The 11,512-nt window shown below is 30.1% G+C and overlaps 1 protein-coding gene across 1 annotated transcript; it reads right to left on the reverse strand.

Moving 5' to 3' along the window:
• Positions 1–3,472: 3,472 nt before the first annotated feature.
• Positions 3,473–6,447, reverse strand: LOC148206396 (putative terpene synthase 2). Its single transcript, XM_088113464.1, has 7 exons — positions 6,319–6,447; positions 5,457–5,742; positions 4,958–5,342; positions 4,459–4,677; positions 4,220–4,361; positions 3,894–4,139; positions 3,473–3,781 (listed from the first exon to the last, which is right to left on the reverse strand). Exons 1-7 carry the CDS (start codon positions 6,445–6,447, stop codon positions 3,473–3,475), a joined length of 1,716 nt encoding a protein of 571 aa, XP_087969590.1.
• Positions 6,448–11,512: the final 5,065 nt, after the last annotated feature.

The raw sequence follows: 11,512 nt of genomic DNA on the forward strand, positions 1-11,512 counted from the left end.
AGGACTGAATTTTTTAATGCCATTAAATTCTTTGTTTTATCAAATTTTATAAAATGAAGCTGTGATTTGTGAAGAAGTATTTTAACACTGTGATTTGTGTTTATCAGATGCGTGACGCTTGAAGATATTTCTTTTTCAGGGGTAACGTGAGAGCAATTCCTTGATTAGGTTGGACCAAAAAAGATTTCATGTAAAATAGATTAAAGCAAGAATCGTCATTCTAAAATATAAAAGAACTTTAAAAGGAACAACTCTCGTCAAGACAACTCAATATGATAAAAACATTGATAGTAAACATCAAAATATTATACTTTCCAAAACGGTATCTTCATGATTTCAAGAATTAAACTACTCGGTTTTTATAATTCGAATAACTAATTCCAAAATAGATATATTATTTTTAGATCTATTGATTTTATAGAATTAAATTAGATTTAAAACTAATTGTTGTCAAAAACTTGTTTCAATAACCTTATTTAAAAATTTTTGTTTAATAAAATTTATTTCGAAAAGCTTTGTAATAAAGAAAACATCATAAAAATTAAAATGGTCATTTCAAAAATTATAGAACAACAATTAATAATTATGGGATGAAGAGAGCAAAAGTCTGACACGTATTACCATTCATAAACAATTTGTAGAAAGATTTGGATCACTATTAATTTTGGTCACAATGCTAATATTTAACAGTAGGACCAAAACATTCCGTTAGTTTGTGTTAAAATAGTTTACTTAACTAAACTATAGTTAACTAAAAAAATATTTAGTTCAATTCATTTATCTGAACTATTTTCTTAGTTCAGTATAGTTTTCATAAATTAATTTATACTTAATTATAAATTTGTATAGTGTAGTGACCTATAGGACAGTTTGTCCACTCCTAATTTTGGTGATTTGGTACGGTTTTGATGGTAATCTTATAGAAATTAGATCTACTATTAGAAAAAGGTAATTAAAAGAGATCACATAGCATATTTCAGTGATTGATAACCTAAAATGAATAGTATAACACAAAAATCATAATATAATATTAATAAAATTCAAAGTTAAATATAAAATAAAAAGACACCTTTATTTACAGGTTAAAAGTGTTTTCAAAATATTGAAACAAAACCCTAAAAACACTATTTTAACCTAATTTAGAGACAAAGGTAAAAATTCTCTCCACCATGAATAATTACTATCGGTATAAGAAAAGAAAGGACAAAATAGTAATAACATTAACAAGACCCAAACATAAATGAAAACAAGCAGCAAACATCATATATAGCATAACCTACAGAAAGATAATATCTATGTGAACTAGTTAATTACCGCAAAAATAAAGCAACATGGTTGGAATAGCAAACCATCACATAAGACTAATCATCAGATCAATCACACGTAAACAACAAAGGATAGCTCTCCTTATTTGAATTTCTTGTTTAATGTTCTTCTACTGTATTTTACGAATTCTCACACTCGATTAAACTTTCACTCTCACGGCACCCTTAAAGCTTCTGTTTCTTTTTTTTAATAACTAGGATTTCTATCTTAACATAATATAAATAAGAGATATATTTAACCTTATTAAATTTATTTCTTGAAATATTTGTAAGAGTCCATCATTTTCATAATATAAAAAATAAAGTTATTTTTATCTTAATTTATTTTTATAAGTCTTTACATAACATATTTTATTTTAATTTTCCTAAACCACTTTATTTAACACATTAATTTCACTCTCTCAAACTTTAATTAATTTTATCAAACACTATAATAGAATAATATAAAACAGGCAGTTGCGTATATACAAAAGAAATCCACAATTAGCATAATTATTTTACAAAATATATATTTAAGTTATACATCACTAATCTCAACATACATATCTATAATACTTTCAAAAGAAAAAAACTACACCTCAAATATAAAAATGTGAAATGATACAATGATTAGCAAACGTGCAGCGTATATACAAATATTGATGAATGACATATTAATAAAACCAAATTATTATACCGTGAATTTTACTGCATCAACTATCTAATAGCTTTAAATTATCTAACACTTTAAAATCAAAATTATATTATTTAATATTATATTATCACTAATATATTTTTTTTCCAAAAACACATATAACTTATTATAAAACAAGGTACATAACATTCCATGTTATAATAAACAATTTTTCTATAACTATTACATTCCCTCTTTGTATGAAATATTAAAATCACTGACTCGATAATATGTGTAAATCATCTTTATATTGATTATAACACAATAATTTGTATAACCTAAACCACTGCAGGTACCAAAAGTTTACTCACAGTATGATTCATTGTGTTCAAAGTTCTAATATAAACAAACTATTTCCCTATATATATAATATTATTTACAATTTTAAACTAACTTCTCATTCAACATTATATAAAATCTATAATTTTCATGTAGTATGATATATTCAAATTTTCCTCTTTAGTCATAATTATCATATTATTTTCATACAATCTTGGCTTTAAGCATACTAGAAACACAATATCATCATCAACTCAAAGAAATGTGCCAAACATCATATGAAAAAGAAAGAACATCTCGGATTTCACAAGATACAACAACATACACTCGAAGCAACCAACCATAATTAACAAAACCACGTCATACAAAACAAATCATATAAATATATACACATACCACAAAGTCATTTAATAATAAAATAATTATAACCATTTTATACATAAAACAAGAATCAAACACGTAAATTCAAACTTATAACAAGGAAAATTCTAATCATTATGTTATACTTCCAACTTATAACCACATATTTTGTTACATCTCTCCACTACAGGAAAAATAATTATTACCGGCAGAGTATTACCGAAGGCTTTTCCGAAGACTTGTGTAGTAAGACTTTACCGAAGGATAATGACCGTCTGTAATGGACACGAGTCATTACCGAAGGCAATCGACCGTCGGTAAGTGGATGGTGTATATGAAATTAGAAAGTGAGATATTTCCCTCCCCTCATTTCGCGAAAACTCCTTCTTCCCCAATATTCAGATTCTCTACCCTAACTCCCTCTACAAACTCACTCTGTGGCTTGTGCAGACTACTTCCCACCCTAACCACAATTGGCTTAATCAGTGGTATTTACATTAACAAGATGACGCTAAATTAATTATCATTTTAGAGTAAGTGTTTTGAGTAATTGTTTCGTTGGTTTGTAGTAAATAAGGAAATACTAACATATATGAACAACAAATATCATTCATAATAACCCATTTTGTACAAAATTAAAATAGTTAAACATTATTGAAAATTAAGCAAAGGACAACACAAAAACATTACAACAAACAACGTTCTTCATCAGACTCACACGTTGAGCCTTTCATGTAGGACGATTTCACTTTCATACCTACATTTGACTCTTATTTATGCTTGGTAATACATAGCTTTAAAGATAATAAAATCTATGTATATGTGGAATAGTTTCTCATATCACGGTTTGATCGAGACAGAAGGGATCCACAAGAATTGAAGATACATAATCTTTGAGTAATTCTCCATCCGTGAATTTATCTTTGTGATTTTCATACGAAAGCTCAGCCATGCGTGCAAAATTAGCTACACAATCAAGTGTAATATTTGGGATATCATTTGATTTGAGGAACTCTTCATTTACAACCTTCCAACAATCATCAATGTCCTTGTGAATGAACTTATACGCGTCTACTTGCGAAATACCATATTGCTTCATGCAACATTCAACAGCTGATGCAACATGTACTCTTTCTTGTTCAAACTACATATAAGTCAACACAAATCCAAATGTTCAATTAGGAACATAATAATACAGAATAAATAACTAAGACAAATGAATCTTCAACAGTTTTCAATTAGAAATGAATTGGTACCCTATGTGAGGCCATGTCATCTAAGACTCTAGCAATAACTGATGCAGCTCTAAGTATATCTGGATTACTCAAAATCCAATCAAATACATCTTTTGTTGCAAAGTCTGCAAGGCCAACAAACGTTGTAGACAAAATTGGACAACAAGAAGTAAACATTCCATTGATTTTATATTCATCATAAGTTGGAATGTATCCTTCATCGCACCATTTAGCTTCAACCAGGTAGCCTTTTACTAAGTTGCAAATCTGCATGTAACACAACAAATACACCTATGAGATAAAGTTAATATTGAAAAGAAGTATAAACAAAATTGGAAAAAGCATACAGCTTGTTTGAAATGTGGCACAACAAAGTTTGAGTTTCCACTCTCAGTTGTCAACTCTTCTACTTCTTCACACAGTTCTAGAATTGCTTCAAATATTACTTTCATGGACTGTGGAAGGGATTCGGTGAGTCTGATATCCCATTTGAAATTTAAAAAAGAAATATTTATTATAAAAAAAATTCAAAAATATGATGAACCTTAAACCAATGACTACATAATCTACTATAAAACACGTAAACCTTTGAAATGCTTCTGTAAAGAGTTGAAGTTCCTCAAAAGTTCCATAAGCGTCATAAGTATCATGTAGAAGAACAATAACAGCAGCCAATTTTCCCACAATGATTCTTCCATTACTATATTCAGGCAGGTGCGACATAGTCAACGACCAAAGATAACACTCAACAATTCTGTTTCTAGCGTAAGGAACCTTTTGCTCAAAGTTTGACTTTTTCCACCACCTACAATAAATAAATAGCACCTTAAAAATTTAAACATCTTAAAGTCCAAATAAAAATATGGTTAAACAAACTCATTCTTTATGTACTTAAAGATTATTGATACAACCTTATTAGTTGCATCAGTCATTTAAGACGAGATTGTTTAATTTTACTTGTATTTAAGATATGTTAGACTATATATCCAGTAAAAGTTATCTAAAATTTTTATTTTATTGGTATATTTGGATATGAATATATGAATATAATTACTTTTGTGAACATTTGAAGGTGAAAGACTTACTTGGTGATAGACCCAATTTCTGTTTGATGCAATCGTTGAAGAATATTGAATTTCACTTTTGCGAATGTCAACAGAGTTTCATCATGGGAGCAATCTTGTTCATAGACAGAGATGTGATACTTTGCCTCAAACCTAGTCACACTCTTATTAAGAGGGTGGTTTAAGCAATGGTTGACTTGTGCAACAAGAGATGGTTCCAGTTGGGTGACCAAGGATTTAAGATGAGTCTCTGAGAAGTCATATATATCTTCCAGTATATCATCTCCATGAGTTCTCATTTGTGCAGCTTCATACAAGCTACACAGCCCTTCAATATCATTGCCAAGTGTGCCAAGTGTTTCGTTGAAGTTTCCTTGCTCATTTTTTAGTTTCTTAAATATATCTGCTCATTTAGTTGAATACATAATAGGCAGTTAATTGATTTTGAGTTTTGACGTATATATAACATTATACATATAGATTGTGATTTTCACATCCAAATAGTAAAGAAAAAGTGTACACGTAACTGATGAAATTCGATATCCCTGTTGTCTAAGCAAACGAAATAGTAGAGCAAGAGAGTGATAATTATTATCTTCAACGATGGTGTTATCTTTTATAAAACTGCGGTGAATTTGTTCCAATAGATTGTTAATTTCTTGTTGGAAAAGATAGGATGCACTGAAACGTTGAAGTGAATCAATCAGGTTTAGTTTGTGTTTGATATCTCTGATTGATGATTGGAACATCATTTTCACTTCCTCTTTCAGTTTTTGAGCAAGTTCCTTCGTATTGTCATTGACTTCCTACAAATAAGTTGCATTACAAGGCATTTAATAATGTTTTGAAAAATTTACATTTATAACAACTGTGACTATAAATATGTAAATGGATGATTGTTTGGTCTTAGATTGGGACAATTAATATATTGGTCTTAGATTTGTGCATGACACACAGATTTTAATATGGTTGCTGGGCCAATGCAACAAATTAGTAACATCCGATCATTACAAGAAGTAAATATACTGGCCATTTTTTACCAGTTAATAAATTGTAAAGTAGGGTCAATTTATTTATTTTTTTAATAGAAAAAAGAATTTGAAAGTATAAGAGAAAGGCTTCATTAAATTTTAAATCTCACATTAAAATTTTCACTTTGTTTATTACTTATAAATTCTATATTTTTGTTTATATTTAATTTAGTCTTACAAAATCATAAGTTAGAGTAAGACCCCACTTTTATATAGAATTTTTTGAAAACTTCAAAATATAACTCTGCAGTTTGTTTGTGAAAATAAGTTTAAAACTCTGAAAAGAAGATGCTGAATATTATATAATATATTTGTGTAGATATTTGTGAATGGAAAAAGAAAAGAAAGTACCAGTGAATGTGAATGATACTGAAGGAAAGTGTCTCCCCAAAAGCTTGGAGGAAAATTTGCACAAGGTCTCGTGGTGATGTGAGGTGGTGCATGTTGAGTCGAAAGAAGTGTGGAAGGTGCAATAGACATGCTATTTTTCTTTCAAAGCTTTCTTCTTCTGATTTATGAAAAGATGAATGGTTTGGTCCAAGGCTATAGGGTCTATATATATATATATGGAGGAACTCATAAACTCTAGTTGCAACTACAATCACATACATGAAGGAACTCATACGCAAAAATTGTGGCTAACACAGTACTAACAGAAGTGTGTACAGTAATTAGGGACAGTTAGGCAAAGTTTGCATGTCTGCCATATCTAACATCTGACATTCATCTTACTCTACATGTTTGACACACGACACTCATCATTTGCATATTTGGCATGTGATACTTGTGGATGACTCTAATCAAATGGAAGAATAGTGTCAATGTTGGTGGTATCTTATTGTAAGATTGTCAAAGGACAATATTCTGATTAATACTTGTTGCTTTGTGTAGTCCCATCACACTATTGTTTCACTGTTTTCTCAAGTGTTATTTGTTTTCTGAAATGTTATTTATTGTCGTCTCTACAACTTTTCAAGGTTAGTAATTTTGTTATATTTTATTATTTTGAATTATTATTTACTATTTAATTTAATTTAATATAATATTAAATAGGTTTTAAATTTAAAATATATTATGTTTTTTAGAATTTAAAATTTAAATTATTAGAAATTATATTTATTATTTTAAGGTAAACTTAGGATTTTCATTTGAAGTTACTAAGTTAATTTACACTAGAAATTAAAATTACATGTTGTTATATTAAATATTTTTAATTATTTAGAATATAGATATTAATTTATTTAGTTATGTTAAAAAATTGTATTGGTCCAAAGGTTCGACAACAAATTGTATTGTTATATTTTGGGAAGTTTGTGCTTCAATCGATATGACAAATTCTTTTATACTTATTTGCATTGAAATGTTCTTAATTTTCCTTTTTGAAATTTAATACATAAAGTATATTTTTAATTTGAAATGTTTTTATGTTTTGTTTTATATAAAAACAATCGAAATTTAATACATAATCTAAATTTTATATATTTTATAAAAAATTTGTTCATTGCATTTTGTGTTAATTTTGAAGTTATTTTATGGTGGAGATTTCATGTGACTTAAACATCACTACAAAATTATTTCCAACGGATGAATAATGACACAGTTGGTGGTATGTTATTGTAAGATTGTGTAAGGACAATATTCTGATTAATACTACGATTGTTGTTTCCTTTAGTCCCAACACTAATTTCATGAAAATTCAACTGCAAGTTGAAAATTGAAGCATAAGTAACCACGTACTTGGCTACTTCTATTTCTCACGTTTCGTTCATAGAGCAACCCAAAGAATAAAAGCAAAAACAAAAAAGATATTGCAAGAGAGGCAAATATTAACTGCGATGCTTCAATGTTTAACACGTGATCATGTATTCACATGACAATTTTCATTAATAAAAACGTTTATTCAGTTACTCTTCACAAATTAATTTGTGGAGATTTTTGAAATCTTCCCAATCAGAATTGCCACAATTTATATCGCAAAAAAAAATTTGTGAAGAGTTTTAACCTCTTTTATTAATAACTATTATTTTGTGAAGGTTTGAAACCTCTATTATTTTTAACTATTTCAGTGTACAGATTACTTCCATTTTTTCACTGTTTTTGGGATTAATGTCCTAATTAATTTGACAATTATAATGTGAAGATTTTAACCTGTCTCATTTGTATTATTTAGTCTATTACTATTTTAGGTGTATATATTTTTGTCAATAATATTTATTGTAACAAAATTTTAATATATAATGGAGACAAAATACATGACAAATTTCTTTTACCAAAGTGTTTAAATATATATCATCAAAACATTTTATTTTTAATATCGTCGTAATAACATAAAAGTTAGTTCAATTGAAATATAATTATAACTTCATCCATAATTACTCAAAATTCATAATAGACTAAATATAATTTCATTCTAAAAAAACATCATAAATCCCTTAAATGTTGCTAGCATGGTCCTCTTGTTTTAAATAAAATGCTCCTCAAATATCCCTATAGTTTGCCATTTCATAAACCAATATTTGGGACATGGACATCAAATTGTATCTTTAGAAGCCTCATTCTCAAGCAAAATCAAATAATTTTTTTAATCCAATTAAGTATTCAAATGTATTTTGAAGCTTAACAATCCAAGATTTATTCATTAAAAAATATTCATAAACAAAATGAATACACTAACACATGAAAAACAAAACAATATTCATGACAAATACAAACAAAAAAAAAATGAAATACTTGTTTCTAAATGAATTGAAATCTATCCTTGATAAGTGATAAATGTGAGATTGGAATACTTAATGTCCGTAGAATATTGGGACAACTTTGTGGGAAACGGAAGGCTTTTGTTGAGGATTTGCCGAATAATCTACCATTATTACTGCAAAAATATACAATTTTTTCGGGAGGTTATTTTTTTCGTTTCCGGCAGTTTTAACCCTCGAAAAGTAGGTTACCTGGGGTTAGAAAAAATCCTGGAAAAAGTTGCATCGCTAAATAATTACCGGCGATCTTTTGAGAGACTGTTGCAATTTTCAGGGGTTTTGAGAAAACCGTCAGTTGTTGAAACAACCGGTACCGATTTTGTGCAGCGGAAATATTAAAACAAAGTACGATATGGATTGTTAAAAGCAAAGAGCTTGTTCGGTCAATTTAAAAATGGTTCCTTTGATTTTCTTATAAACTTTTTATCAAAGAGTTGATGAGCAAAAAATATAAGAGTGTAGGGAGTAGAAAAATCACACAAATGATTTTTATCCTGGCTCGAATGAAAAGATTCTACATCCAGTTGTTAATCACTATGAATAGTGATTAACTTTTTTCACTAAAACAGTTTCACAATTACAATGAAAGTTAATAGAAAATAACAATAACAAAAACACCTTCCTTCGAAAAACGAAACGGAAGAATGCAGTAAGAACTTTCCTTCAACATTCCTTCGACAAACGAACCGGAATCAACAGCTTTGCCAACTTGAAGAGAACCACTCTGACCTTTGACACACAAAGCTTGAGCTTCTCCTATTCACAAGACTTGAGAAGAGCAAGAACTAGCACTTAAGAACTTCCTCAGATTACACTATATTCTCAAATTCGCAAAGTTAACTTTTGAAGGTTCTCGCAAAGAGATTTATAGTCTACTAGTCTAAAAAGGAAAAGACGCATTCCAATTGCCAGTGATAATCGATTATTGTAAGTAGTAGTCAATTATATGTGAGACTTGGACCGGTTAGGATATTTAACACGTCAACCGGTCGGCTTGAGTTCTTCACCTTCTGCCGCTCAGTTTGAGTCGTCATAGCCTCCTGTCGTTCGACTTGTCTCCTTACAGCTTTTCAGCGTTCGGTGCTAACTACTCGGTCTCGATCGTGCTCTTCACCGCTCGACTCAATACTTGTAAACTTTCCAACTTTTAACATTTTCTTCTACAGTGTTAGTTGGACACAATATCGTTCGGCTTGTGTTTGACACCGGTCGGTCTTCAACTGCTATGTGTCCTTCAGCCTTTTAGCAATGCTCAACCTTCAACTATGTTTAGCACCGTTCGGTCCTCAACTTGTGTTCGGTTAGTGTTAGTGACCGTTCGGTATTCAATTGAGTTTCGCCAATGTTCAACTTCATTCGGTCCTGAACTGTGTTATGCCAATGTTCATCCTGTGTTCAGCCTTGAACTACTATACACCGTCCAACCTTCAACTATTATATGTTGTTCGGTCTGTTAGCTGTGTTCGGCTATGAACAATGGTCTGCCTTAAGCTGTGTTTGACCTTCATCTGATTTTAGCCGTTCAGTCTGCATTTGCGTTCGGCCGTTAATTGATAGTGTTCGTTCAGTCTCAGTCATGCCTATGCTCGGTTGCCAGGTTCAATTCTACCACCACTTCACCTTCCAACCGCTCGGTCTTGTTCATGTCTTCTACCATTCGGTCTTAACTGCATGGTCGTGGTGTCTTGTCTTATACAAAAATGCTTTTAAACTCATACGACAGAAGTCATCTTATTCTTCACTTTGTAACATCATCAAAATCATTATCTTCAGGATACCAATATTCCTCATTGGTAACAATCTTCCCCTTTTTTATGATGATAAAAAATTCCCTATTTAAAAGCATTGTTGAATATCTGCACAAATTTAAACTTACAAACAAGTTAGCAGTAACTGCACTAGAAGTGTTTCTCCCCCTTTTTATCATAAGCAAAAAGTAAGTAAAATCTCCCCCTTAAGTGTTGCTCCCCCTCAACAAAAGAATACATGCAACTCTACTATTATAAAATTGTTGAGTACGAGATGCAGTTCAAATATTATAAGGGGAAAAGAGTAATTGATCTAGAACAGAGATAAATAACAAGATATCAAACAAACTCATATATCTACCCCTCAAATAAGTACCAATTATCACAAAAAAAATTCTTCCAGTTTGATAAAAAAAATCATCTAATCTTAATGCTCTCCCAAAATTAGTTAAATCAAAAAGAACTTTGATCCTTTTAATTCAATAAAAATTACTGCCATAAAAGTAATATTCCCCTTAAAATCAAAAACAGAATCCCCAAAAAAAAAGACATACAGATTTTTACTTACCAATAATCTATATGTAGTATCCGTATGTGAGTAAGGCGCGTTGGGCAGGAAATTTTCCTAAGGACTAAATTCATATATAATGGGCTTCCATCTGTATGTAATTGAAAGTGAATCTTTCCTACGCAAATTACATAATCTGGAAAATATTTTATTTAAAAAAAAATAATAAGGTCTTTGTCTTACGAAACCCTCTTCCCCCCACTTTGTTGACTTTGTTTCCTCTGCTCTTTCAACGAAGAACCTTCTTCATGGAAGATGGTCTAAGGAGAAGACTGAGTGGATCATATTGAACGTAGTTTGAACTCCTTGAAGCTTCCTCCATGAGTAAACGTAGCAAAATGTAAGAATAGTGGTGAACAACGAGATGACGGCCGGATTCAATGAAGGACCTTAGCAAGAGAACTCGAAAGACGAGGAACGCACCTAGAAAACCCTAGGTTCGCGATAATACTCTAGGAGCGGAAAAGATTCGT

The sequence above is a fragment of the Vigna umbellata genome, chromosome 1, assembly GCF_029865625.1.
Source record: "Vigna umbellata cultivar VRB3 chromosome 1, Vumbellata_1.0, whole genome shotgun sequence".
NCBI classification, from domain to species: domain Eukaryota; kingdom Viridiplantae; phylum Streptophyta; class Magnoliopsida; order Fabales; family Fabaceae; genus Vigna; species Vigna umbellata.

What these genes read in the sequence shown, in the direction of transcription:
- LOC148206396 (XM_088113464.1), bottom strand. Translation starts at nt 6,447, where the DNA reads ATGTCTATTGCACCTTCCACACTTCTTTCGACTCAACATGCACCACCT. An exon ending in GAAATTGGGTCTATCACCAA is followed by an intron (nt 4,678 to 4,957) that starts GTAAGTCTTTCA and finishes TATTTATTGTAG; the next exon opens with GTGGTGGAAAAAGTCAAACT. An exon ending in ATGACATGGCCTCACATAGG is followed by an intron (nt 3,782 to 3,893) that starts GTACCAATTCAT and finishes ACTTATATGTAG; the next exon opens with TTTGAACAAGAAAGAGTACA.